Below are 27,708 nucleotides of genomic sequence, written 5' to 3' on the forward strand. Positions count from 1 at the left end.
TTAAATCTGGTTTGAGGGAGATATGGATTAGATTTTAGTATAGTTGCTTAACTGAAAAATCATCTTACAAATCCCCAAACTAAGATGAAGCTTGCAAGAGCTTCACAAATACCACAGTGATAGACAACATAGGAAAAGGCCACTACGAAAAATAATTACCTGTGGAGCACTGAAGCAGGTTATTAATGTTTGGGTAAATTCCAAAGTACTGACTAACTACAAATTTTCAACACTAGCAAGGCTTACATTAAAAAAAAAAAAAAAAAAATCTGTGACATCTAAAGTATTGGGATTAAGTGATTAAATGTGTCCACGTAATTACTCACAAGAATGTTTTTAAAGCACCTTCAGCTCTTTCATCAGGCAACAAGGGCTACTTTGCTTGACTGTGGAAAAAAACAAACACAAACAGCTCTCCTTCATAATTAAGTATTCTCACTACACCCCACAGGTAGACAGGTAAGCAGCTGAGGCAAGAAACAAAATACTGATGAAAGCAAGACCTTTGGGGTTGCTGATAGACCCCATCCCAGGCAGCCTTAGGTAAGTGCCACTGGATGGTTGAGGCTTACAAGCACAACCAGGGGTGCCTGTAGGGGGAATATTTGGAGAAGTACTTTGCAAAAGGACAGGTGTTTTTACTTTTTTTCTTTGGTATTGGAGTTGGTACCTGGTGCTGCAGGCAGTACGGGGACACGAGCAGCAAAGTCTGTGCTGATAGAAAGGTTGCAAAAGCTGACCACGCGAGGGCAGCCAGAGATGGCATAGCTGTGGTTGCACTACAAAATCTTGCAGGTGACCACAGCTTGCCAGGCATTGCCTGCAACATACTCCTGCTCCCGGCCCCCCTTGGAATAACTCCTCATTGTCACTTCACAGAATCACAACAGCACAGAATATTCCAAAGTAGAAGGAAACCAGGCCAATCACCAAATCCAACTCCTGGCTCCATACAGCACTACCCAAAATTCAAATCCTCTGAGAGTGTTGTCCAAACACTGCTTGAACTCCAGCAGTTGAGACCTGCACCAACTGCCCTGGGGAGCCTGTTCCTTTGCCCACCACCCTCTGGTGAAGAACCTTTTCCTAATTACCCAGCCTGACTCTGTGCTGTCACAGCTCCATGCCATTCCCTCAAGTCCAATCACCATTAACAGAGTCTACATCTCCATTATTCTCTTTATTTCTTCTTCTTTGTCTCCCTTACCACTTATTTACTGATTCTACACGAATACATTAACTTCTCCTCAGACAGTGAAACATCATCCTGGGGACCTCCAACACGGGACCATTTGTCTGACAAGGACCTGCAGTGCAGTTATCATGAGTTTGGATCCAGTGGATTTTCTCACTGAAATCCTTCAGAGGAGAAGCTGTTATGCCTGGAATCAGATTTGAAAAGCCAGATATTCTGGGTAAAAAAATTATTTCTATACTAAAAGTGTTTTAAAAAGAATAAAGCAATAACTAAGGTCCAAGGACACGAGAAGAGAGGTAAAGATTCTACAACAATTTTAAGCTTATACACATAAGGAAAAAAAAAAAGAACCAGAAAGGCTCAAACTTATTTTCCCTTCTGTTAAGTTGAAGGTATTCTCTGTGGATTTGGGTCTCACACCAATATGCACCCACTGCCAAAACAGCTAATTTAGGAATAGGTCTATAATTTGAGAATACAAGGGAAAATCCAAATCTCTGCCAAAGCCAATGGCAACAGCGTCACAGAATCATAGAATGGCTTGTGTTGGAAGGGACCTCAAGGATCATCAAGTTCCAAACCCCCCGCAACAGGCAGGGCCACCAACCACCATATCTAATACTAGACCAGGCTGCCCAGGGCCCCATCCAACCTAGCCTTGAATACCTCCAGAGACAGGACATCCACAGCTTCTCTGGGCAGCCTCTTCCAGCACCTCACCACTCTTTTGGTAAGGAACTTCCCCCTGACATCCAACCTAAATCTTCCCTCCTTCCACTTCAAACCATTTCCCCTTGTCCTGCTATTATCTACCCTTACGAAGAGTTGGCTCCTCTCCTGTTTGTAGGCTCCCTTTAGGTACTGGAAGGCTGCAATGAGGTCACCCTGCAGCTTTCTCTTATCCAGGCTGAACAAGCCCAGCTCCCTCAGCCTGTCTTCTTGTCATGCTTCAGTTTGCAAAGCTATCCCACAGGTACAACGCTACCCACCTGCCTGAAAGGAGCCCAAAGATTTGTGGGTCTGACTGCTCTTCTACTAAAGCCAGTGGCTCTTTTTAATGACTATTAACTGCAGAGGTAGAAGCATACGTGAGTCTAGGATTTACTGGTGACAGCCACTGTATCTGAACAACAGATACTAATGCTAAGTATAACAAGAAATCTCCTGGCACATGCCATTCCACATGGGCCTCTCACTCATCCTGTGCTCCCAAGTATTACTGCCATAGTTACGAGAAGGCTTTCAGCATAGCACATCAGTAAAAATGGCTATTCTATCTTTTTAATACAAATGAACAAGCACCAATTAAGAATAAAACAAGCAACCTGAAACTTGGTATCTGATTTCCAAGCAAATTACAACATCATGGATGTAATTTCTTCTTGTGATTTCCCTCACTGTCCACTAGTACATTACTTCATGCATTTGTTCCATGAGATTTCAAGGCTGAGGTGGCAACTTAATCCTCATCGTACTACAGCCAAAACATGAATTCCCATGAAATCCCTTGCTATGAAGAGCTTCCTGTCAGGCCCAAGTCTTCTGGTAGGCATAACATAGATAAGATCCTTGTATTCACACACATGACAAGTCAGTCCTGCCAAAAGGAAACTAACAGGCCCAGATCATATTAAAAATAACCCTAATCTTCCTCAGAATACAAGCACTGTATTAGAAATCAGAACAGTCTAAGCTTTCTGTTCAGACAGATAGAGACATCGAAGATTGCTTATTAACCTTATATAAAGTGTCAATGAAAATGCCCTTCTCTGTCAAACAAGTTTACTACCTTATTTTGACATTGAGGTGTGGCGATTTCAGATAGTATGAATGGCCAGAGTTCACAACTCTATGAGTTATTCAGTTGTAAGTCAGCATGCTGCTGAGTCATCAATTTTCATAGAAGGATATCACCTACTTATAACACGTGTGTATACAAATATTACTATATAATTAGCCACTGACACAGCTGCCCAGAGAAGCTATGAATGCCCCACCCCTGGAGGCATTCAGGGCCAGGTTGGATGGGGCTCTGGGTTCTTATCTGGTGGGGGGCAACTTCAACTATGGCAGGGAGTCAGAACTAGGTGGGTTTTGAGGCCCAACTCAAGCCATTCTGTGATTCTATGATTAAGTGACAACAAGCACCTTATTTGCAATAGAAGCTGTAGTAAAAGATGAAAGATAGCTATCCTTCTTGAAGCTGTGATGCAGGTGGTAGGCTTGGAGCATCTACCTATATCACACAGGTATGTATGGAAGTACAGCTGCATCCTGAGCCCAAGCATTCAGAGATGTTTTTCAGGATGATGTGAGAGCTACAAAGAACTGGAGGAAACAAAAATGGCTTACCCAAAAGGAAAGGCAAGACGTTCTTGTCAGTCAGGCCAGTGTATGAAAGTCAGAGAGGACACATGCATTGGGAATGGTTCACAGATGTGGAAAACTTGTGACCAGGATGGGAGGAAGAGAAGAAACTGAAGTACATAACAGAAGAAAAGAATCAAAACCAACACAGGAAGGGACAAACATGCAGCACCGCACCCTAAGAGGCTAAATTCTATCTTCTTTGGGAGTTCAAGGGCTCGGGATCTGTTGATTCACAAAGAACATGGGAACAACACTGCATGTAGAGAAGAACTGTTTTATAGAGAGCCCATCAGCTGTGTCAAGTTCCACTTCCTGGCAGTTAGTTTGGAGGGAACAATGCTCCCATGACTCACTACGAGTTTGCTTCTTGAAATAAAAGTTGCCAGGGGACTGCAGCGGGTTACATTTCCTTACTTTCTTTACACACTTGGCAACCACAGAGGCCATGCCAAGCCAACACACATTTCAACTGCCCACAAATTTGAGACACTTTTAGAAAATGAAGCAGAACGTTTGAAAGGCAACCAATCAGCTTGTAAAGTTTTGCTGCGTTTTTCAAATTCCTTCTTCAAAAAATTGCCACTGCGTACAGAGGCTTTCAGATGACCCACGGAGGGCTTAAAAGTGGCATCCAAAAGCAGTAGTAGTAAGGAGCTGGTCTGATCAGCACAGTGATATTATTTTTCATTAGTGATAGAAGATAGCAGACAACAGAGAAGGGAAGCAATGCACTGCTTTAACAAACTGTAGAAGCATAATCTTGCAACCCTCATTTTTACAATTAATCACTGACTTCTGCAGGTTTCACTCTATAAATGTATTTGAGGAAAGCTATTTCTAGGAATGAAGTTTCCCAGAACTAAGACTTAAGTTCACACAAGTCAAACCGATAAGCACATGGAAATAAACACAGCGGCAGAAAAGGACATGGGAGAAGCCAAAACCTTACTGCGCATCGAGTGGGGGTGTAAAGGTGAGGGCAAACCGGGACCCTCCTCGCTACTCGGGACAGTGTTGCGTTAGAAGCCGGGGGAAGAGGATAAGAACGGGAACAGAAAGCGTGGGCACAGAGCGCCGCAGGAACGTGACAGCCACGGCGAGCAGCCGGTTGGCAGCGACAGCCCGACACCTGGGTAAGAAAAGTTGCAAGCCGCTGCTCGCGCTCTTACCGAGCTGCTCCTCGTGGAGAGATGAGGTTATTTTCTTGTTTAACCGAAAGGCATTAAATAAGATCCCGCTTGCTCCACTGGGGAGAGGCGCTGCAGGGCCCGCAGCCGCACCGTCAGCCAGAAGCTGCGCCGCGGGGACACCGTTAGAGCCGCACGGCAGGTTGCCGCAGCCGCCCGGGCGCAGGGTTGTCCTTGCCGCTCTGCGCTGTCAGAGAGCCTCGTCCACCCCCGCCGGGACGGGACGGGACGCGGGGGCTCTCCCGCAAAGCCCCGCCTCACCGTTACTCCCCGCAGCGCGAGCAGGCAGGCCCGCGCCCCACTCACCGCCGCGGCACCCGCCGCCGAACGTCCCTCCGGGGCCGCGGCGCTTCTCTCTCCGCTGCTCCCGCTTCGCTCTCCTTCGCTCGCTCACCCTCGGCGGGCCGCCCGGCACCGGCCCCGCCACTCAGGGCTGCGTGGAGTGCCCGCCCTCGGCCCTCCCCGCTGCGTCGCCGCCCGGCCCGGCGGGAGGCGTTATGCAACGCGGCGGTGCGGAGCGGACGGCAGGGCCGGGCCCTGGGCTGACAGCTCTGGAAGGGACTGGGTGGGTCTGGGGGCACAGGTGAGCTGAGCGTCGGCAATTGTGAAAGAAAAAAAAAGCCGAATTTCTCACAGAATCCTATTTGGGGACTTAAAGCTCTGCGAAGCACCCAGCGCTGTTAGATTCGTGACACAAACATGAATGTTCCCCAGACGTGCAGGTGGGCGCAGAAATCCACACCGACCCACGGACAACAGCAGCATGGCAGCTTCCCACCAGCTGTACGTGAAGGAAACTGCCCCAGGGCTCTGCAGTTGTTTGTTTGGGCGCATGGAGAGTTCAAACCGAAAGTTGGAAAGCAAAACAAAACCTAGCAAGCCAAAACCGTTGTTTGAATTAGGCGGTTCTTCTACAACCAGTCCAAGCGAGAAGTCGACAATATACGTCCTAGTTATTGTGGAAAGATCAGCTAAGAAAGAAAAAGAACAGAAGAGGCAGTGAGCAGGCAGGCGCGGAGCGGGCTCTCCTGGCAGCCAGAGGCCGGAGCCACGGACGCCTGGTGCTCACCTGCAGCAAGAGAAAGTTCTCATCGCGTGGAAATGGCCCCAGGGAGGGAAGAACGAACAGTCGTATTTGAGCAATAATACAATGTAAACAAACAGTAAGTTTGTGGAGCTTTTCTGTATTTCTCAAGGCACAAAAATGTTCTTTGTGAGAGGTTGTGTTGCTGCCTTCAGCCGCTGCAAACTGCTGCTCTCATCTGCATAGCGAGCAGAAAAACCGGGCGCTTCTGATAGAAGTCTCAGCCATATATAACAGTCCTAAGGCCAAGAGCCTCAGGGCACATCATCCAGAAGTGAAAACAGAACGTGCTCTGGGACTCAGTGAGAAGCAGAGGACAAGGGCTGTCCAGTGATGCCATCTCTCAGTGCAGGCTGGCACACACCACTGATGTCTCCTGGCCACATCTGCAAGCGTGGCCTCTGAGGACTGGCTTCTGTCCACAGCTTGGATTCAAGATGGTGCTAATGCAGCTCCACCTGGAATAGCTCAGTACCTAAATTGCTTCCAGGTCATGAGGAATTGACACCTCTCACTCACAGTGGAAAAGGATAATGCGAATTTGTGAGAATTATTTAATGGTAAGACACATGCATTTTTATAGTTAGTTAGTATAGTTAGTTCTGGCCTTGAGACACCGAACACCTGAGGTGGGACCTTAATTACCCCAAAGTGTGCCACTATGATCTATTTAAATTGTCACTGAGAGGGGAACTGGACACTGTATACCTCCTATGTTTGTGGACAAGGTAGTCACCCAACTTGGGAAATCTGATTTACTCCCTAGCATGGTTTTGACTTACTTGAAGTTCATATTAACAGCACAAAATAGCACCTACACCTATGCAACTGCTTGTGCCTCACAGTAAACTCAGAGTTGGTTATCTCTTAATCTTTGGAATATTGAGAGAAACCGCAAACATTCCAGAGAAGTTGAACTCCACAAGCATGCATGTAGAAGAGGTAGATGATAAAGAATAGAAAATCTGATCTTACAAATTTTCACTGGGAAAACTGGCTCAGACATTTAGGTACTTAAACAGTCCTTACTGGCAGTGATTAATTTGTAACAAAAACATTCCCTAAGACTTTGTACAACTAGATGTTTTAAGTCCAAAATGAAAACAGCCCCTTGCATTCAGAGAGCTTGCTGGTGGTAGGCAGTGCATTGTTATTTTTAAAAATCACTTGCATTAAGTTCCCCTTCTGTATTTCCCCACATGGCAGCTTGCACGGCTCTGATTTTACTACCTCCAACAGCTTTGTACATTCTTAGTTAGAAATATACACAGGCAAACAGCAGGCATTAAGTAAATGAACATTCAGTGCATTATCTAAACAATATAAAACTGCACACACACCACACCTAAATAACAACGGAGAGGTCAGAACAACTGAAATTAGAGTGAAAGGGTGGGGAAGCCTCTGAAAATGACAGAACAGAAGCTTAACCCTCTTTCATTGGAAGAAAGGAACATATATTTAGAAGCCATTTGCTCAGCCTCTAAACCAAACCACAAGTGGTTGTCAGTGAACACGCAGCATTTTCAGACATTTCCTGTGATGCGCAGAATACCCAGTGGACTGGGTGGGAAGCACCAAATAGTGCTACTGACACGCATATGTGTTGGCAGGGTTTACTGCACAGGACTGACAACCCACCACAGGAAGAACTGCAGTAGAAAAGCACTTATAATGCTGCAGGGTAACTGCTCTCTGTTATTAGCATAACACACCCATTTACCACACTCGTAAACGATGACAAACAAGTACTACAAGATATTAAGATGTTTCCCTTTTTGCTTGCTTGGGTACAGCAATGTCAAGTTGTTATTCATAATGAGTCATTTGGCAGTCCTACGGTGGGAGGAATAGCATTTATTGGAATAGTAACATTGGTGTGCAGTGTACCACTGACATATGTCTTGTCTTTAACATAACAGGTTTTGACACTTGGACTTCTCAGGGTTTGTTGTTTCTTTTTTTTTTTTGGTTATGAGAAGTTGTTGCACATGGCTTGATAGAAAGCTGCAGCAGGCGATGGTAGCAGTTGCTATAGAACACCTCTTCCTGAGTGGGTGAGGAACGAAGTGTCATAAAAAGCTCTAAAGCAACAAACTTCAGGAACAGCAGAGGAAGGTAGCAAGGAAGGTAGCAAGGAAGGTAGCATCAATTAGACAAGCTAATTGGTTCTGCATTCATACAGAGATCATACAGTCTTGGCATTTCACATTCTCCCTACTACACATTTTGACGTTTACCTTCTGTATAGATAGTCCCCACATCCTGGGCAGACAGACCACTTGTAGAAGGAAGTGGGACCTTGTGATGGAGGATCAGATGCCTTTGCAGTGCCTTGAGAGTGTTTAATGCTGAAGGGTAATAATATAACTAAAAATGCTTGCTAAGCATACTTATCTGGAGTCAGCAGGTCAGCAGCTACATACCACAAGTTCTTCCTCACACAATTCCTGTAACACAGGAATTACTGTACAGAACATCAAAATCCCCAGGAGAAGAACCCCAAGCACTTATTCTCTTGTGGTCATCAGTAGGCTATGAATGCTGACACTATGGGATCTCTGTGCCCCCCACTCCCAGCAGTGACTGTTTTCCCTAAAAGCTGTAACATTTAGGCATCAACAAGGTTACCACCTAAGCAGGAAATAAAGTTTCTAAGATGTCTACATTTTTTTCTTCCCGAATTCAAGATTGAATACCATAGAATGGCTTGGAAAAGGACCTTAAAGCCTACCTAGCCCCAACTACTTCCATGGGCAGGTTTGCTAGGTCCAGCTGCCCAGGGCTCCATCCAAACCGGTGTTGAAGATCTCCAGGGATGGAGCCCCCGCAACTTCTCTGTGCAACCTGTACCAATGTCTCACCACTCTGAGTAAAGCACTTCATCCTAACATCTCATCTAAGTTCCTCTTTTAATTCAGCCCCTTTATTTCCTCCTGTCATATCAACTGCAGCACTCAGCTTGGTGTTGTCTGCAAATTTGCTGAAGGTGCACCGAATTCCTCAAGCCTCAAACCCCCTCAAGCCCCAAGACAGCCCCCTGGGGCGCACGACTTGTCACAGATCTCAACCTGGACACAGAGCTGCTAACCACAACCCTCTGTATGCAGTCATTCAGCCAACTCCTTGTCCACCCTTCAAATCCATCCCTCTCCAGTTTAGAGTTAAGGATATACCCATTTCATTGAGAATTTTTCACTACTTTCTTCTGCTTTGTTTGCAATATATTTTGAAGCATACATGCAGGGTTTTTTTCCTACTTCCTTCCCCTCAGTATCTTTACAGTCCTTGTTGACCTATTTAAGCTAGGGAAAGATGTTAACATGGAAACAGGAGACTGTAAACTGGAGAATTTAAAAATATTTTTGAGAAAAGGAAAAAAAAATACTGCTTCTTCACTTGAAAATAGAAATAGAGAAGCTTGCTCATCTCACATCTTTTCAGATGAGATCAGACAGTGGGAGGAAGGTAGAAATGGATGTAGCCAGAGGTTATTGCATATGAGCAAAACTGTAGGGTTGCTTAAACCTGTATAGTTTGGAGTGCTGCACTTAGGAAGCACACACCATTTGTGAGTTGCATGGAATTCTCCAAATCATGAAAAAGGTGATCTCACAAAAATGTCACACAAATGAAAGCCAGTACTTTGAAACTGAAAATCATTTCTTACCTGTAGAACTTCATGTTCTTCTTTTAAGAAAATTTAATTAACTGATTTGAGCCAGCAGTGTGCCCTGTCAGCCAAGAGGGCAAACTGCATTTTGGTGTGCATTCAACACAGCACAGCCAGCCAGTTAAGTGGTCATTCCCTGCTATACTTTGTATTGATGCAGCCTCACCTAAAGAACTGCATATAGGAGACTCGGAGTGATTTTATCAATGTGTATAAATACCTGAAGGAAAGATGGAGAGAGGATGGAGCCAGGCTCTTCCTCTTCTCAGTAGTGTCCTGTGCTGGGCTGCTAACATAGGAGGTTCTGTCTGAACATCAGGAAACTCTTCTGAGCGCTGGCATACGCTGCCAAGAGAAACCATGGAGATTCTTCCTTGGAGATGTTCAGAAGCCACCTGGGCACCCTGCACTGGGACTGACTAGCTGACTCCAGACATCCCTTTCAATCTCAGCCAATCTGTGATTTTTATATTTCTTAAGTCGCAATTTTTATACAACTATTAATTTATGCTTTTAACTCTCTGCAGACCAAAAAAAGTTTGATGACTGTATTACAGTTGTAACCAGAGGCCAACTGTAGCCAGGTGCCTAGTATGCTAAGGAGTCTGAGCACCTAGAAGCCTACATGCTCTGGAGAAGCAACAACATAACCACACAAGAAAGCAGATGAGGAAGGGGATATGTTGACCTCTGCTTGAAAATGTGGAGGAAACAAAACCAAAATGGAAGGTTATGTTTAGGGGCATGCAGTATTAACTTCTACTAGCTAACAGCAGTGCCCCTGTTGAAGTCAGTAGGAGATAAGCCAGCGGAAAGACAAGACCTGTTGCAGGTTCCACAGGACCTGAAGCCAAATATCCTCAGTCCAATTCCAGCATGTTAGATTTTTTCTCTTCTCCTCTCCACACACCTTGTATTTTTCCAAGACAAATGCCAGAAGTTAGCTTTAAAAATATTCTCTGGAGTCCACAGGCTAAAACAGCAAAGACAACTGTTGAAATACAACATTCCACAAGCATTCTACTTTTATCACAATGAATTACATTTGGCTCTCCTTGCTCCCATTCACACTACAAACACCATTTTGCTATTTTTGTCTGTGAGACTCAGTCTGCAGTTATACTTTCATCTACTCTAGTCTCTCTGCCTCTAGAAATGCCAGCTCTGTGAAGCAACTTACTTGTTTGTATCTAGTCTTTTAAGGGACAAGAAACACAACCTAGAAAAAATGTCTCTTGTATGCCAGCATTTAAAAGAGGATGCAGTTCTAGGAAAAGTCCTTAATTTTATTTTCCTCCCTCCCCAGCACGCGGACCTTAAATCATTCATCATAGTGAATTCACCACCATAGCCTAGCACAGAACTACAAAAGAATGCAGATCAACTTTCTTCAGTCAAGTGCCTCAAACTGAAGCACAGTGATAGAAACCAGCTGCACCTCTGTCTCTTAATGACTCCCTCTACTAGCATCAAAACAAATCTGTAGACAAAGATAAAAGTCTACTGCTGGGGGAGAGAGCATAAGGATGATTCCAACATATCTGCTCTACTGTACTCTACAGTGCCCCATTAACAAAAAGAGATTATTTGAAGTCTGAGCTTTTCCCCAGGCTTCTGTTCATAGGATGCAAATACTTTTATTATTATTATTTTTTTTAATAATTAAAAGAAACTGCATAAAACAGGTCTCTGTATGAGACAAGCCAGTGCTACAATTAAACCTCACATCTTTTCAATACAAGTTTTTTTTTTTCTTTCATCTTGCAATTAAGTAGCTGCTGTACAATTTCAGATGTCAGAGGAAAAAACAAATTAAAACAAAGCAAGGGAGTTAAGCTACTACAAACTTCAGAGGATGAGCATGGAACACTGCAGCACTGAAACCCATACAAAAAAAAAATGTAAGCAAGCGAGAGGAGGGTGACTTTATTCTGCACAATTCTTCATATAATAGTAGGACTATAAACATCTTTTTGTAAGGATATACTGATCGTAACTGTTAATTTCAGTTTAGCTTCTCACTTAAACCTCACTTTCTTCTTCCTGATGTCACTTTATAGTGCTTTATATATGAAGTTTATAGCTAGAAATTAGTCTCAACATTTCCACATACAGTTGAGAATGACTCTCAATATTTGTACAGAAGAACTTATTTATGCCATACCCAATATAAAAATCACATTGATAATAACTGAAGACTCTCCAGAACAACTTCAGTTGTCAACTATACACACTTCTTGGAAAGAAAAAAAAAGGCTAAACTATTTGTAATGAAAACCACAAATCTTTATTGAAACACTACAGTACCATGTTTATACTGCTAAAATAAACTTATACTTAAGGTACATCATAACAATTCTGTCTACTTCACAAATATGCTGTTGTGTGCAAAATGCTTCAATTCAAAATGCTTTACTTGGAGAAACTTTTAATACAGTTGAAATCCACATGCGATGACATGCTTGGTAGTATCTGTCTTGTTCCATGGAGCACATGATATGGCCAGTGATGTTTATTAACATTCTGGTGATGTTTTTCCAACAGGTGTGACATTTCTCAAAATGTACATTCTTAATTAAAAAAAAAACAAAAACAAAACAAAACAAAACAAAAACCAAAACACACAACAGACTTATAGAAGAAGGCCACTAAGATGATCAGAGGGCTGGAGCCCCTCTCATATGTGGAAAGGCATGAGGGAACTGGGATTGTTTAGCTTGGAGAAGAGAAGGCTCTGGGGATACCTCATAGTGGCCTTCCAATACTTGAAGTGTATAAACAGCAGGGGGAACTGCTCTTTACAAGGGTGGATAGTGATAGGACAAGGGGAATAGTTCTAAACTGAGACAGAGGAGGTTTAGGTCAGATATTGGGAGTTTTTCACTCAGAGTGATGACACACTGGAACAGGTTGTCCAAGGATCCAAGGAGGTTGTGGATGCCCCATCCCTGGAGGTGTTCAAAGCCAGGCTGGATGTGGATCTGGGCAGCCTGGTCTGGTGGTTGGCAAGCCTGCACATAGTTGGGGGGGGGGGAGGGCGGGGCTGAAACTAGATGATTTTTGAGGTTCTTTTCAACCCAGGCCATTCTATGATTCTATGATTACTTATGGAGGATTTTCCCGGTAATAGCAATTATTATCTCAAGCGATTGTTGCACTATAAGATAAGGGAATTCAAAAGATCTAACCATCCTCGATGACAGCAAGAGTTCAGTTACTGCAGCCTGCCATTTTAGTGAAGTGTCTCAGCCAGGGACCCTCAGCAGGCACCTCTGAGCTGTCAGAGCCCTCTTGTGGACACTAAATACAAGCTTTTCTTGCCTCGCTGCAACTGAACAGTTTTCAAACATACTATCTTTAGCTTTTGTTTGTTCAGTACTTGACCCAATAATAGTATACTTGTGTTTAGCAGATAAATTTTACTTTCTCAGCTTTGTGCAATGTTTTTTTTTTTTTTTTTTTTTTTTTTTTAGACCGGTGAAAAATTCTGCCATTCTTAACTCCCAGTCAAAAAGAAGCCAAGAGATGCACAAAGCATACTCAGAGGTAACACTCCTCAACTTAGTATGAAAACTAGCATATACAAAGTTATACTTCCTTTGTAATAGTGAAAGACTCAAGGATTGCTATCACCTGCAAATAAGCAACAAAGGTCTGAAAGTCTCTGCTCAGGAAACAAAGTTGCAAGAAGCTTGCTTACACTGAACAGCAATTATACTCTATTCCGAAGTACACACCGCATGGTTCTTGTCACAGGACAGCTTCACAATTCCCAAAGCAGACTTAGTACACTCATCATACTGGGACTAATTACTTGGTACTAACTTGTACTATTGTATTAATTACTTTGACATCTAAAAAGTGTCTAATTTAAAGGTCTGCTCTCTAGGTTGAACATTTTACATTCTATTCCCTCAGTACAGGACTCAAAACACTTCTACTTTTATCATTAGCATGACTTCCCCCCATTAAAGGATCCAAATCCAACAACTGGCTCAGATCACCAGTTAGGTAAAATTACTATAAAAGTTTCACAGCTTCTTCTTCAGCATTCAAAATGTATGTATGCCACACAGATTTTAGCTGTGCAGTCCAGAACTGTAGGTACACTGAGCATTCTAACTGGTCTCAAAGGACAAGTTGATGTTGCCAGATGTTGCCCTGATGATACACCTCATATTATTCACCTGGCACGCTGAACAGGAGCTTCAAAAAAGCTTCAAGAGACAATAAAACACTTAAGTAGAGCTCAACTGTTATTGCATATAATAACGTTTCATTTTCAGGCTCTGCAACAAGTACGGAAGACATATCTGACTCGGACACAAAGAGAAGTCCTGCCCTGATAAGCTGAAACAAGCCTTTTCTTCTGATCTTTTCAACCAGCTGCCTCCCCTTCACCCCTGCCACACACACCCACATTTTTTTTTTTATTTTTCCTCCAAAGGGAAAAGCCTCCGTGACAGTATCATTCTTAGACACCTTTGTTCTTGTGTACGTATAAGAAACTCAAACCATCAATTCATAACCACTAATTTTGCTCAGCTGCAGAAGGTCTGGAAATGATTGAGTTTAAACTCCACAGTTTGAATAGGCTTTTGTTACTGTTTTCAAAATTGAACTGATAACAGTTCTTCTAACAGGAAGAAGAGCAAAACATCAGAAATCCCATGGGAGTTCCATTAATACTTCTCATGAACGGGTGATTTAAATCATTGTCTGGAAAATAAAATATAAGTAGTTTCAGTTTAGTCTAAAAGTACACTGGACAAGACTGCAAATATTTTTAATTGTGTTGCTATAAAAAATTGTAGTGGGCTAGCTGTTTTAAATCTTACCAGCAGTGAAAAGAATTTATCTACTAAAAGAGTGCTGCATACTTTAAAATACAAAAACATTTGACCAAACTAATCATTTCCTTTAAAATGCTTTCTGCCAAGCTTAGAATTACCTCACAAAGCCAATCTCACAACACTGCAACAAATAACTGAATTCAGGTACTTCCTTTTAACCCATTACTCAGGCTTCGAAGAAGCTTTCCAACATTTATAGCAGTTTTTAAGTGTTCAGCAGATATTACTCTATTTGCTAAACAATATCAGACTGCAAAATTGCTCTTACTGTTGATGGATCAATAATGACATGGGATAAGTCATTATCTCCGTGGCAACAGGATTGTAACTGTTAGAGGAACATTGCGCATGTTGCTGCTGCTGCTCTAACAGGCATGCCTCGGCTTCCTCGCACTGCTGCTCTCTCTGTAAGCCTGGTATGCCCAGAGTACCACCAACCAAGGGCATCTCTTTGACTACAGAGGATTCCACTGCAGCTGAGGTTATGCTGTTCCTGAAGGAGCTTACCCCCACAAGGATTTATGACCCTTCAATGTGATGTCTCCATTTCGCTTCTCTTTTCTTATTAACCATATCCTTGTGGAAATAGCTGGAATTAGACATGGGATTCCAAATACAATCAAGTTTCCATCACAACCTAATGTGTGTCTATTAATTTTTAATTGAGAATTCTAGTTCAGCATGGTAACATCTTTGCCTTTTTAATTAAATTTCACTTAATTCCCTTCCTGAATCTCCAGAACATTAAAGCAACAGGCATCTTTCTGGTAGATCAGAAGTGCCAAACTGGGCCACTTAGCCTCTTCTACATAAGACTCAGGGAGCTTCTTCATAACACATCAGTTTGACAAAGAAACAAAAATATAAAAGACATACATTTTGCAAAGATTAAACAAGCGTTATCCACTATGAATTGTTGCACATGCAGTGAACAACCTTGCTCTTTAATCATAACGCATAAATCACAGAAAACAAGAACTCTTCTATGTCTTGATCACAAGATGGGTTGGTTTCCGAAAGTAACACAGATGGCCGTTACTACTACCAAACGTTCAGACGCCATCCCCACAAAGCAGGGAATACGCTCAGATTTGTTACTTGCGGGACGCACTGCTTTTGTTCTTTAGCCCCACACACGCTCCCTCTTACCGCACGTCCCTCGCTGCTGCCAGCTTCCGCGCTCCGCTCAGCGCTCGCCAGGAGCCCGGGGGCTGCCGAGGAGCTCCAGCGGGGCGGGCTGCGCGCACGGGGCAGCCCCTAAAGAGCCTCTGCGCCCACCCCTCCATCTTGTACTCCCGGGCTCCGCTTTTATGCTTCGGCAGAACCGCCGCAGGACTGCCCTCTCGGCGAACAAAGCCGCTCCCGACCACGCTGCGGCGCTGAGCTCAGCAGGCCCCTACCCTGCCTCCCCTTCGCGCTGTAAAATAAAGGAAGGCGGCCACCACCCGGAAGCGGAAGAAAGGAGGCACGAGTCGATGACGCGCCCACACGGCTTCCCGGGATAAAGCAGCGCACCGGGAAAAAGCCTGACCGGTAGCGGCTAGGGAGAGGGCGGGGAGGCAGCAGCACCCCTCCCCCCCCCCCCCCCCCGCCATCCGATCTGCCTGGATTGACAGGTGCTTCTTCCAATATCGCTGCAATAACGCCGTTCCCTCCGCAAATAGGAAAGAGAGTGCTGATGGGAGGGACAAATATCACAGTACTTTCATGCAATTGGCTGTCGGTGGTGATCGGCGTCTCGTTGCACCTATGCAAAGGAGAAGTTCCTCGCGACCTTTCGAGCCCTCGGCCAATAGGATTGTAGTGCAGGCTCAGGTCCGGCGGTGCGGGGTGGGAACTGGCAGTGGACGCAGTCGGGTGGCCGGGGCAGGATGAGTGGGTCTTTGCGTGCGGCCCTGCGCCTGGGTGCCTGGGCAGCGCGGGGCCGACCCGGGCGGCGACACCTGAGCGAGGCGGCTGGAGGCAGCGGTGGGGCCGATGGCGGCGGCGGCGGCGGCGGCTCGGGGTCGCGGGAAGCAGTGGAACGACTGGTGCGGGAGCACCCGGTGGTGGTGTTTATGAAGGGCAGCCCGGCGCAGCCCCTCTGCGGCTTCAGCAACGCCGTCGTGCAGATCCTGCGGCTGCACGGCGTGGAGGACTACCGTGCCCACGACGTGCTGCAGGACCCCGACCTCCGGCAAGGTCAGCGGGCCGGGGTCACCTCCAGGCGCCCCTCCGGGCTGCGCACCGCCGGCACGATGGGGCTCGCTGCTCCGTGCTGGGTGTTGTTTGTTTTGCTTCGGCTTGTGAGCGGCTTGTACCCAGAGCCTGGGGCTGTGCATCGCAAAGACGAGCTCACGGGACGGAGCCTGCGGGTCGGGGTTCCGTGCCACGTCGCTTTCCCTGGTTCATAGACACGGAGGTCTGGAGCACTTCAAAGAAAGGTTGAGGGAACTGGGGCTGTTCAGCTTGGAGAAGAGAAGGCTTCGGGGAGACCTCATTGCAGCCTTCCAGTACTCGAGGGGAGCTTATAAACAGGAGGGAGAGAGAGTTTTTACGTGATCTAATAATGATAGAACAAGGGGAATTGCTTCAAGATAAAAGAGGGGTGATGCGGGTTTGGTGTTAGGAGAAAAATCTTTGCTCAGGAGGTTGTTAGGCACTGGCACTGCTGCCCAGAGAGCTATGGATGCACCATCTCTGGTGGTGTTCCAAAGCCAAATTTGATGGGGCCCTGGGCAGCCTGAGCAGGTGAGGGGTGACCGTAACCATGGCAGGCAGGGAACTGAGTGAGCTTATGGTCCCTCCCAAGCCAAACCATTCTACAGTTATCAGATGCGTTCTTTTCACTGTGAACAGTGTTGTGAAACCTCATGAATGGTTTGGACTTGGACCACTTTGTTCTCTGCCAGTTGGGGTTCTTTGCTGCTTTTGATGAAGTAAGATGCTATGTTTTGTTATGATAATTGTTTGCACAATAAATATTTGCATACTGTGCAAACGGTAGGAGCTATTCTATATGTGTTGTGGTTGTTTGTTTTACTTGTAGAAAGCCTATACTCAGTTCTTATGGCTTCCATTTTTCCCCTTTCCCTCTGATATATGAGGTTGACTTGAGGTTTTATGTGGCTAGTATTGCAGGTGAGTATTGTTAATTCTTCTAGTCCAAACTACACCAAATTGTGATTTAAATTTGCATGCTGTTATGCATCAAGTGACCTCAAGTGATTTGGTATCAGGCTGTGTGGACAACCAGCTTGCTGTAATACCAGCACTGTTGAGTTTGCAGGCTTGCCTGGCTCATTGCACTGTGGGATGAGCCAGTGCCAGAGGTGGAGCCTTGAAGTGCAGAATTACCTGAGGACACCCTTACTTTTGAGGCCAATTGCTTCCTGAAGCAATTCCTTTTATCCTGAAAAGCCGCTGTATGTTCACTTTAGTGAATGGCAGCTTGTAGCAGAGGGGAGAGATTCTGGAAGCTGTAGCTCTGTAGCTTCCCAAATGGGATTCACCAGTGACTGAAGCTCTTTGTCCCTTTTGGTCTCAGGTGCTGAAAAGTCAGATACCCTAAACATGGCACTTTCCTAAACCCTCTTCACGAACGTATTCTTTACTGATATGTATGTATGGGGATAGTGAAAAGATGTTAAATTTTTATCAAATATCTAACTAACACTTCTGCTCAGCTTAAGCATTGACATATAAACTGGGTGCCAGCGAGGAATGTAAGTATTTGCATATTTGTATACTTGTAGCACTTGTAATAAGAGTTTGCTTTTAGCAGAGGTGATACTTCAGGCACATTTGACTAGTTTCTTCCCTGTACCTACGCCACATTTTGAGGTTGTTATTTTTCATCTGTCCTATAAACTGATGTACCGAAGCTTTACCTTTGCTGAAATAAGGCAGGCTGTAAAAACATCTCCCCGCCTCTGCTTATCATCTGAAAGCACTCTCAGGTCTACAAAACTATTTACTAGTACTTATGTTGAATGATTTATATGAACTTGAGCTGAGGAATGTGTTTCCCTGACACAAATCCTTCATTTTGAAAGAGAACTCCATGCTCTCTCTTAGGCTATGGTTCCATAACAATTTATGTTTCTTCAAGTTGACTTTGCCACAGGTGATTCTAATTTGGCAGATCAAATACTGTGAGGCTAGTTCAGATCAGTGTGGTGACAGAAGCTTGGGGTTGTGTACTGGAGAAATAGTGGTTTAAACTGGTTTGAACTGCTGCAATTCACCCTCAGATTGTTTCCATTGTTTCTTTACATTATTTAAGTACTGGATGCTGTCACAGATCTTGATATTTCTTCCCACCTTTGGGCTAGTTCTTCTACCACTACTAATGATCTTTGTGGAAAGGTGATGCTTTTGTGGAGAGTGTGGTGAGAGTGGTTGCTTGACTCAGTTCTTTGATATGCTTCAGCATTTGTTAGTGCTAATGCTGGTTGAGATTTGGTGATGGAGTTCTCCGGGCACCTGTAAGCAGGGAGGTTCTGTAGCAGTTTGCACAGATGATGGTTTTGCAGTCACTGCAGTGTACTAGTTCAACTGTCAAGCTTTAAACCTGATCTGTGGAGTGTGGTTTTACAAGACAGTGTTTCAAAGGTACAGCTTCTGAAGCACAGAAGGAAGTACTTACCTGCAGGGAGTGGGAAGAAGCTCCCTGCAGTGTCTGTCCGTACTGCTGAAAGGTTAATAGCACAAGTGCATCCTGAGTTCAGCAAGCATAGTCTGGGCTGGCTTGCTTCAGTGCTGCTAAAGTAGTGTTGGTAAATGCCATATTAAACTAGGGACTGCTGAACAGGTTGAGGAAGTGTTTTGTTTGTAATCTGGTTGAGCCTGAATACACAGGTTTTGCCCAATGCACGGAGTGTGGCATGTGATGTTCATGTTGTCATCTAAAGTTGAATAGATCTTTAAAAGACCTATCAGTGCTTGTCTGCATATGCTGTTGGGTCTTAGTAGAAAATATTTCTGTGGAAGAAAAATTGGTTTGCAGTGCTTGCTGGCATTAAATTGATATGTGGTGCCCTTGGTTTAGCATTACAGTATCTTAACAAAAACCACCCTTATTTCATATCTGACTTCTTTGAGAAGGGATATCCTTAAATTTGCCTTTGTGTATGGACTCAATTCTTCATTGCAGTTGTTATGAGTTAAAAGGATTTTAGTATAAAAAGATTTGCTTCTTAAACACTGTTCACATCACAAGTTCACATCAAAGCTTAAAATTTCAGCGAACTTCCTATAAACAGCCAAGAAAGGGTTTAATGAAATGCTAAGGAAGAAATTGCAAGCGGTGATGCTGAAGATAGGAGCTGATGTTGCACTTTATAGTTATAGTATAGTATATATACTATAGTGTGTAGTACAAAAGGTTTTTTTAGATCACAGTTATCGTAGTAGATTTTATTTTAAACACTGGTGTTTGATTTCTGAATTGATGGTTTTGTGTGGAAAGTCATTTGGCAAATTAGATTCACTGATTTTTCTGTATGGTATTTTTCCTGGTGTCTCTAAATGCATTTTGGGATGCAATTTATGCCATTTGGTCAGTCAGTATTTTTGGATGGCTTTGTTTATTTTTTTATGAAGTATAATTTTTAATTTAATGCCGTACTTCATAATTGTGACTCTAGCTTCATTTGATGCAGTCAGCTCCTCTAAGAGACTTCATTCTTTGTGCCCCTCCCTTGAGCTGTAAGGTCTGGCAGTGAAAGATAAAGCAATTTGAAATTCATAAGGCACTTAAAGGAGCAAATATATGTTGTAATTGAAATTGCAGTAGTATGTCTTTTACTGAATTCACACAGCTATAATGTATTTTAAAGTCCCTTAGGGAAATATAAATGGCAGTGGGATCCAAACTGTTCTCGGTGGTTTTCAAGATTTCCCATTTCTTAACATATTTGTTTCCAGGACAGGGAAAGGCATGCTGCATTTTTTCCAGCACATGTGAAGTTGTTGCAGCAGCTGAGCTGACTGCATATCTTTCAAACCACATCCAGAGTTGGAGCGAGAGCCAAACCTACTGGCATAATTTTTCTTTCAGTGTTCCTGTTAGATAGAAAAATTATTACCTCAGTGGGGAAGAAATGAAAATATCAGTTGACTGATTGAAGCAATTGTATCTATTTAAAGTCCTATTCTATTTGTAGAGCTGGGGAAAACATTTAACAATTTTGTTTTCCTTTTTGTAGGAATAAAAAACTACTCCAACTGGCCTACCATCCCACAAGTATACCTCAATGGTGAATTCGTTGGTGGCTGTGATATCCTCCTCCAGATGCATCAGAATGGAGATCTTGTAGAAGAGCTAAAGAAGTTAGGAATCCGCTCAGCACTTCTGGATGCAGAAAAAGACCAAGAAAAAAAGTAAAATGAGGAAAAGAAAAAGATGCCTTGATGGGAAGAAATGAAATCTTTGATAAGAACTTGTAACCAGTAAAGCCTTATGTACTTCAGTTCAAAGAAGGCATCTTTTTACACTGACATTAAGATTTATCAGTGGATGTCTGTTAGCTCATGGTAAATGTAGTGATGTCAGTATTTTGATTTATGGATATTGTGAAAATTTGATTATAACCACTGTACTATAAAGCATACACATGTGGAAATTGTTTTTAAAAAAAGTGCACTTCTAAAAGGATTCTTTTGATTGATGCAGGAGTAAACCAAAAGAACTAATAATAATGCTATTTTTATTGATTTTGAGTGTTTCTTTGTTACACAAGCTTGTGCAAACAGTGTTTGCATTCCCTTGCTCTTGAAAAAGTGCTAAGTAGTGCTTGTGCATCTGTGGGTTTTCTTGGTTTTTTTTTTTTTTTTTTTTTTTTTTTTTTTTTTTTATAACTCCTGATGATAAGAATTCCCAAGAGCCTGTAAAGTTTCTGCTATCTCACATGATATAGGGGAAAATAGCCCTCAAACAGTGCATAAGAAATCACGGTATGAGAGTGCATGAAATACACTTTTGTTCCAAAGGGTAAAAATAAACACACTAGTACAAATACATGTATAGTGGTCATTTATTACTTTGTATCTTCCCATTAGCTTTTAAAGGACTGCTATGAATTGTGCCTGAAGATTTTTATAAAACCTTTTCTACCTCTTGCAGAGTGGCTTTTCCCTGTTTATATACTTGGTGTACTGCAGTTTCTCTGTCAGTTCTAGAATGTAGGAATTGTTAAGGCTTCAGTATTCTTGTTTGCAGTAGTACAGGAGAATACTTCAGTAGTTACTGTATTATTTGCTAGTTACTAAGTTATCTGTTTAGATCTGTTGTGTTTCCAAGTATTGTCTCTGCACAGCTGTGGTTCCTGCACTATGGTCTTCAGACAGGGGTTAAACAGTTTAAAGTTTCATTGGAGACGAGATCAAAAAGTACAGCAGAAGGGCTACTGAAAATAGCCAAAGTGTTTCTTTGTTGGAAGCTCTGGGAAGTCTTCAAGCAAGTATCTAACCTTGTTTTCCTGTGTGCAAATAAATAATCTTAAAACAGTGTGGCTTCACCTGGACAGTAATACTGCTAAGGATAAAAATTAATCACACTGTTTTTTAATGCCATTTACCTTTATGAATGCAGACCAAGGAATGGTTTGCGTGTGAGCTAAGCAAGTGATTGGAAATAAAGCGTTTCATGTAGATTGTCTGCAAAAGTTCCTTTTTATTTTAAATTACTATAATGAAACTGATGTTGCTTTTAATGTGAAATCTAAAACGTAAGGAAGAAAAAAAGAAACCTCACTGGAAGAGGAGCTCAGAACTGTAACTGGTAGAATGGGGGTTTTAATGCAAGTTTCAATTTTCTCTCTTTCGTGTCCACCAGAGCAAGCTGTCTAGTAGAGAAACTATGTCTGTGCAGCTTGAACAGAATTTGCAAAATGTGTACTGGTTACACTATATTGTATAGTTTACTGTTTAGTTCAAATGCAGTCAGTATATATTTATGTTTAAATAGCATCTCAGCTTAAACAGCCACTCAGCTTCACTACCAGTAGAAGTGACTTAAGCGTGAATGCTGATTATGAATAGGCTGTGCTCAGAGGCAGTCAGTTGTGATTATTAGTAATGTAGGTATAAGCACATGATTATTATTTTTTTTTTCATACACCATATCACATGAAATGCAAAGCTCTAGTTCAGTTTAACTTCTTGAAATTCTGATTAAATGAGTTTTCTTACAGCTAATCTTTGAGTGGTTCTTGCCATTCTAAATGTATGATGAGGTTTGGAAAAATAAATAAATTTCAAAGTTTTTGGTTATTTGTGTCAAAAGACCAACTGAGATGGTTGTATACTGTAAACAAAGATAAGGTAACTTGAAGAGAAGCTAATCATTTTCTACTTCAGTGTTTAATTCTTAGTCTGGCTACTACATCTACTTAAACAGCTGTTTCATGGTGCTTTATTCTTTTGTGAATGTTGAATATATTTCAATATTATTATCTGCTGCTGCTTTAACATAAAGGTGACTTTAGCATTGTCAGATCCTCTTTCTCTGAGCAACGTTTTTTTCTCCCTGCACAAACTCCTGCTGTTACTAGAACTATGAACAGTTTTTCTACTTTCTCTGTCTCTCTTAAAAAAGCAAAAGTTAAAATTTTGTACAGTATGTAGTGCTGTTTATATAAATCCTTGGCTTAATTAGAATATCGTAAGTGAAGAAGTGAAAAGGAAGAATGACGCCAAAAAGCCATAGGAACAGGAGCATAAAATTTGATTTCTGCCTGCATTCCTGGAGGAGATGTATCTTTCCAGGCTCTGTGCACGTGAGCTGTTGTTTTACTCGTTAACCCTGCGTAGATGCTCATACTATTGTCACTGCAATGTAAAAAAAAAAATCCTCTACTTAAGTGATAAAACTTTGGTTGCCTACAAAGAGGTTTATTTTGAGTGTTAATTGAGAATTTCCCCACAATTTAATTCTCTGGTTGATTGTTTTAGAAAACTGGTGCTACTCTTTTAAGGGAAAAAGAAAAAAAGGTAGTTGATGAATGATTTGCACCTGCTTTTCTCATACTCTGTGTAAAAGAGAGAACAGCTGCCAATGGTGGTGTCTGGAGTGTCTGGTGTCAGTTAATGGATATACCAAGCAAATTCTCAGGGATGTAAGCTTGAAGAGTCTGCGGTCTGGAGGATGTGAAGGGTTGGAAGGGAGAAAGGATGACTGCCCACAGTAGGAAATGTCAGGAAGCAGCAAGGGAAGGAATTATGCGGGAAGTGTTGGGAAAACCCCTGGGTAGTGCTGCTTGTATTCCTCTCATACAATAAAATAGTGCTCAGAAACACAGCTTGGGAAGGCTGGAGATACCAAGGAGGATGACTGAGAGCCAGCACAGAGCTCGCCTCGCTCTCTGTCTCTGAAGAACGAAGCAAAGCTACATGCTCCTGAAGTTTGCCATTGTACAAATACATCTCTATACAACAAGAATCAAGGCTGATAACGAGCATTGCCACCTGCACAGCTTCTGATCAATGTTGGGCACATCATGAATCCTCTGAATCCCACCCAATATTGCACTCTTCAGTTCTCATATGCCACCTTGGACATGTATTCCAGCTGGCTGTGCCTCCAGCAAGTTGCTTGTGGACTTGTTTGGGCTGTGTTGCGCTGCTGAGGGATTGCAATGAGAGGAATGTGTGTAAATCATTAACTGTTATTCTACTGCTTTAGGATGTAGTCCGAACATTTACCAAACTGGAAAGTTTCCTACTATTATTGTAACTTATACACTGAAACTGATATTTTCAGAGTATTCCTTTGGTGATGTCGCTGTGGTAAAAGGCTGAACTGAATGGACCACGTGCTCACATAAATTAAGGTAATCCTTTGCATCTGGTAGCACTTCTCACCTGTCACATATAAAACGAGGTGGTTTGATTTAAGCAAATGGAATCCTTTATGGAGTATGTGCAAGCTGTTTCCTCATCACTTAAACCTTCAGCGAAAAGGGGTGGGCTTCCTTGATCTTACTGAGTTAGTCAGAGGCAGAAGGAAGTAGGCTGCAACTGTCCGTTGTGTTGCTAGTTTTCATTTAGGGGAATTCAAATCAATTAAACTGAAAACTACTTCCTAGAAAAGTTGTTACCAGCTCCCAGCATCCTAATGGATTACAGGGTGTAGCGGAAATGCTGAGTCATGGCCTGAACCACTGATTGAGCACCTGGTGGGAAGGCAGTGCCAACCCAGCGGAGCGCAGGTGCAGGCAATGCAGCTGAGTGACTGGAAGGGTTGGAACCAGGATCCACCCCTTCCCAGACCTCATTTAAAGGTTGGCAGTGGAGGTGAGAGTGTCCTACTCAAGATCTTTGTAAGCCTGAGGTTTTCTGAGGTTAGTAGCTTCCTCCCCTCTCCCTTTCTGTTCTCACAGCTATTGCATTTGAACAAATCCTGCCTTGACACAGTCTAGGGCCTTGTTGCTGTGCTTTTTAGGAGTCCCTTGGGACTAATGAAGTGTGAAGGAAATAAAGTGTGGGGGAGTGTGAAAGTATTGTACCAACAAAAGCCTCTCTAAGCTGCCTGAACCTAGCTGAGGCCTTTTCAGTGCCCGCCTCTAAGAAGGGTGGTATCAAAATGCAAACTGCTGTTTGAGCAATAAGTCTCTGTCTAATTCAGTTTGTGTAGATGCAAAACTTAGCTCACAACAGGTATTTCAACATCAACGTTACAGGGTTGTGCGAGGAGAAAATGTTTATTTGTTATGAGGCAAGCACTGATTCCTCAAGTCTCTGAGAGCAAAAGTGGGAAGATGATGGATTAGAGGGTTTGAAGCTTTTGGGTTGTTCACGGTGTTGGCTGATGCATCCACTTCCCTTTTCATCTGAAAGAGTGATCATCCAGTTTCTCACTGTTGTTTCATTTTTTTGGAAGTGAAGGTGGTTTTAGCTGGGCTGTTGTATAAAATTTGTGATTGCTGTAGAGTGAGCCTGAGAAGAAAGGAGTGGTGTTGCATATAAGAAATTGAATATATTCATAGTTTCTATGATCCCTTTGATGAACCAGACATCAGAAATGCTGGCAGGGCAGCAGACTGCTGGCTTATCCTTCCTCCCAACAATAAAGAAAACCTTTTAAGGGCAGCTTTTATTCTTAAATTATTTAAATGTTTTAAGGCCTTTCAGGACAGAATAAATAAGCACACTAGACTTTTTAATAGAGGAAGTCACTTAAAGGTTGCTTCTTGAGCTGTTGAAGTATGTACCATAACTTCTGAAGTACTTTATTATCTTCAATATTCATTCAGAAACATCTTTATTAGTTAGACAAATTAATCCTCATGCGTGATGGAGAAATAGTATTTTTTTTTATTAATTGCAATCATTCTACATGTGAAACTATGTCAGTGCTCCTATGCATAGTGAGATATTTGCATTTGTGCGTATGTTTCTGTAGCACTCCGCTGTCTTTCTTGATGTTAAGCTTCCACAGGAGGTTGGTTCAACATTTTTTAAAGATGAGCTCCTGTAAAATTTTACTTTGTGTTTAATAGTAAGATGAATCAAAAGGGCTTTGCAGTATCGAGTTTAGAGGAAACATTAAATCACTCTTCCTTGTTATGAGTCCATTCTTCAAGGTCCAAAGGATTTTTTTTTGTACAGTTCAGCTTCAAAACCATGAAATAGAGCACCCATGTGTTCATTTTACAGGCCACAGTACACTGAAGCACAGATAAGTGATTTGCTAGTCATACTATAAATGCTACAAAGCTGAGAAAAAAGTTTTGGAGTCTTTTGTCTTAAGCCTATGATGCAGTAAGTGAAATGTGTTTTTTTTTTTTTAAAAGAGTATATCAGTGAGCATTTTTGAGTTCTCATGTCAGATCCACACTACAGTTTGTATTCTTAAAATACTACTTATCAGCCAAGAACTCCCTGCTGAACAGCCATACCATGAAAGCCAGTGTTTCTAGTCTCTGCTGCAGCACTCTGAGCCTGGCTCAGGGCTGGATCCTGCTGCCGAACCACCCAGGAGATGGTGCTCTTGAACCGGAGATAAGCGCACTGCTGACCCAGAAGCATCCCCAAACGCAGCCCTCCCTGTTTTTCCTTTGTGTTGCATGCTCTTTTTGGGGGTTCCCATTTCCTCTGGGGAGGAGAATGTGAAGATGTTGTGTACGGAGCATATTCCCATCTGATCCATAATGTGATTTCCAGCCTGGTGATCCTACACCCTGCCTGAAATGACGCTAGTGCTTGTAGGAGGTGTTTTTCTCTGGACTGTGAGACTAGTGAGATGCTGAAGCTGAGCACGGAACAGATTCGCAGCTGATTGCCCTCATTGGAGCCTGGGACGTGCTGTGCCCAAGCCAAGCATCTGAGGGGTGCCAACTCCATTGCTGCCAAGGTTCGGAAATCCATGCTCGTGTTTGGGGCTCCCTGTGGCCTCCTCACTGGGACAGCCTATAACCATTGACACGTGTCTCAGAGGTAAGGGCGGTTCCGTGTTGGTGGGGGTCCTGAGTTTGGCCCTATGGTGCTATTAGGCTACTGTCCCCTGGGATGTGTGGCGCACAAGGGGTTGAGGTGCCACTTGGGCACACAGCTTGGAGATACCCTCACCTTGGATTGCTGAGGTTGGAAGGGGGAATTTGGATGTGGTTTGGAGCACAGTGTCTGAGCAGGGGAGTGGCAAGAAGTCAGGTGGCTGCAGTGGAATTTTCTGCTGATTTGCCATCTTGTTGGTTTCAGGGGCTTTGAATTGGGTTGGAAAGGACCAAAAGTAGCCAGATCTGAGCAGCCAGTGCTCGAGTGGGCCTTGGCAAAACGGGAAATAGAAAAACTTCTTAGCAGTGTCTTTCCTCAATTGCCAGAGAAGTTATGACTTTTTTTTTTTGCAAATGTATCCAATGAGTGAGGTTTTATTTTATATAAATCCACTAAGTCTTTTACCTGTTTTCTATTTGAGCTGGCACCACCAAAGCAGATCTTTAAGTACTGAAGCAGAGGCAGGCAGCAGAGAATACTGCTGCTGTTGTGGTGGCTTATAGGGCCTGGGTATATAAACTGCACCCTGCCTCAGAAGCTTGACAAGCTCAGTTCTGCTGCTCTGTGGCTACAGATACTGTGTGGTGGGTGCAGGATAGCAGAGCCACTGCTTACAGCCCTGCTGGGGCCAATCCATAATGCCAGAGTTACCCTCGATGTGTTGTGTGTCTTCTCTTCCTGAGTAGTTAACGATAAATCAATGCTTAGCTTTACCAGTGGCAGACAGAGCAGTATTAATTCTTGCTGTTATTTCTATGGCCAGAGGTAATTTTTTTTAGTTCTTTTCTCCCCAATTATTTACTGCTAATGAATGATTTAAAGCTCTGCCAGTGCATCTTGAGGTCTTCTCCTGCTTGAGTAATCACCTG

The 27,708-nt window shown here is 43.1% G+C and overlaps 2 protein-coding genes, 3 long non-coding RNA genes and 1 other non-coding gene across 15 annotated transcripts in view; 3 read left to right on the plus strand and 3 right to left on the minus strand.

The window, feature by feature from the left end:
* SYNE3 (spectrin repeat containing nuclear envelope family member 3) overlaps window positions 1–5,185 on the minus strand; it is a 60,842-nt gene extending 55,657 nt beyond the window's left edge. For 6 of the 8 annotated variants that reach the window (XM_052692558.1, XM_052692556.1, XM_052692553.1 and 3 more), the window contains exon 1: window positions 327–1,718. The gene's annotated coding sequence lies outside the window, so the exon portion shown is untranslated. Of the gene's footprint in view, window positions 1–326; window positions 1,719–4,737; window positions 4,912–5,061 lie in introns of those variants that run through there. The other 2 variants (XM_052692559.1, XM_052692560.1) reach the window with 2 other exon arrangements.
* Window positions 5,186–5,343: 158 nt separating this feature from the next.
* LOC128085361 (uncharacterized) lies at window positions 5,344–13,039 on the plus strand. Its single transcript, XR_008208934.1, has 2 exons — window positions 5,344–6,399; window positions 12,986–13,039. It is a non-coding gene; the product is annotated as an uncharacterized LOC128085361 (long non-coding RNA).
* Window positions 11,777–15,931, minus strand: LOC128085360 (uncharacterized). The gene is made up of 2 exons (XR_008208933.1): window positions 14,873–15,931; window positions 11,777–14,231 (listed from the first exon to the last, which is right to left on the minus strand). It is a non-coding gene; the product is annotated as an uncharacterized LOC128085360 (long non-coding RNA).
* Window positions 14,557–14,829, minus strand: LOC128087432 (small Cajal body-specific RNA 13). Its single transcript, XR_008209847.1, has one exon. It is a non-coding gene; the product is annotated as a small Cajal body-specific RNA 13 (non-coding RNA).
* A 243-nt stretch (window positions 15,932–16,174) lies between the features above and the next one.
* Window positions 16,175–21,997, plus strand: GLRX5 (glutaredoxin 5). The gene is made up of 2 exons (XM_052692563.1): window positions 16,175–16,546; window positions 20,554–21,997. The coding sequence occupies exons 1-2, from the start codon at window positions 16,237–16,239 to the stop codon at window positions 20,730–20,732; spliced, it is 489 nt and encodes a 162-aa protein (XP_052548523.1). The 5' UTR covers window positions 16,175–16,236; the 3' UTR covers window positions 20,733–21,997.
* Window positions 21,998–24,600: 2,603 nt separating this feature from the next.
* Window positions 24,601–27,708, plus strand: part of LOC128086166 (uncharacterized) — a 34,769-nt gene continuing 31,661 nt past the window's right edge. For all 3 annotated transcript variants that reach the window (XR_008209272.1, XR_008209271.1, XR_008209270.1), the window contains exons 1-2: window positions 24,601–24,687; window positions 26,510–26,782. This is a non-coding gene — a long non-coding RNA (uncharacterized LOC128086166). The remainder of the gene's footprint in view (window positions 24,688–26,509; window positions 26,783–27,708) is intronic.

The sequence above is a fragment of the Tympanuchus pallidicinctus genome, unplaced genomic scaffold (genome assembly GCF_026119805.1).
Source record: "Tympanuchus pallidicinctus isolate F22 unplaced genomic scaffold, pur_lepc_1.0 scaffold3, whole genome shotgun sequence".
Taxonomy (NCBI): domain Eukaryota; kingdom Metazoa; phylum Chordata; class Aves; order Galliformes; family Phasianidae; genus Tympanuchus; species Tympanuchus pallidicinctus.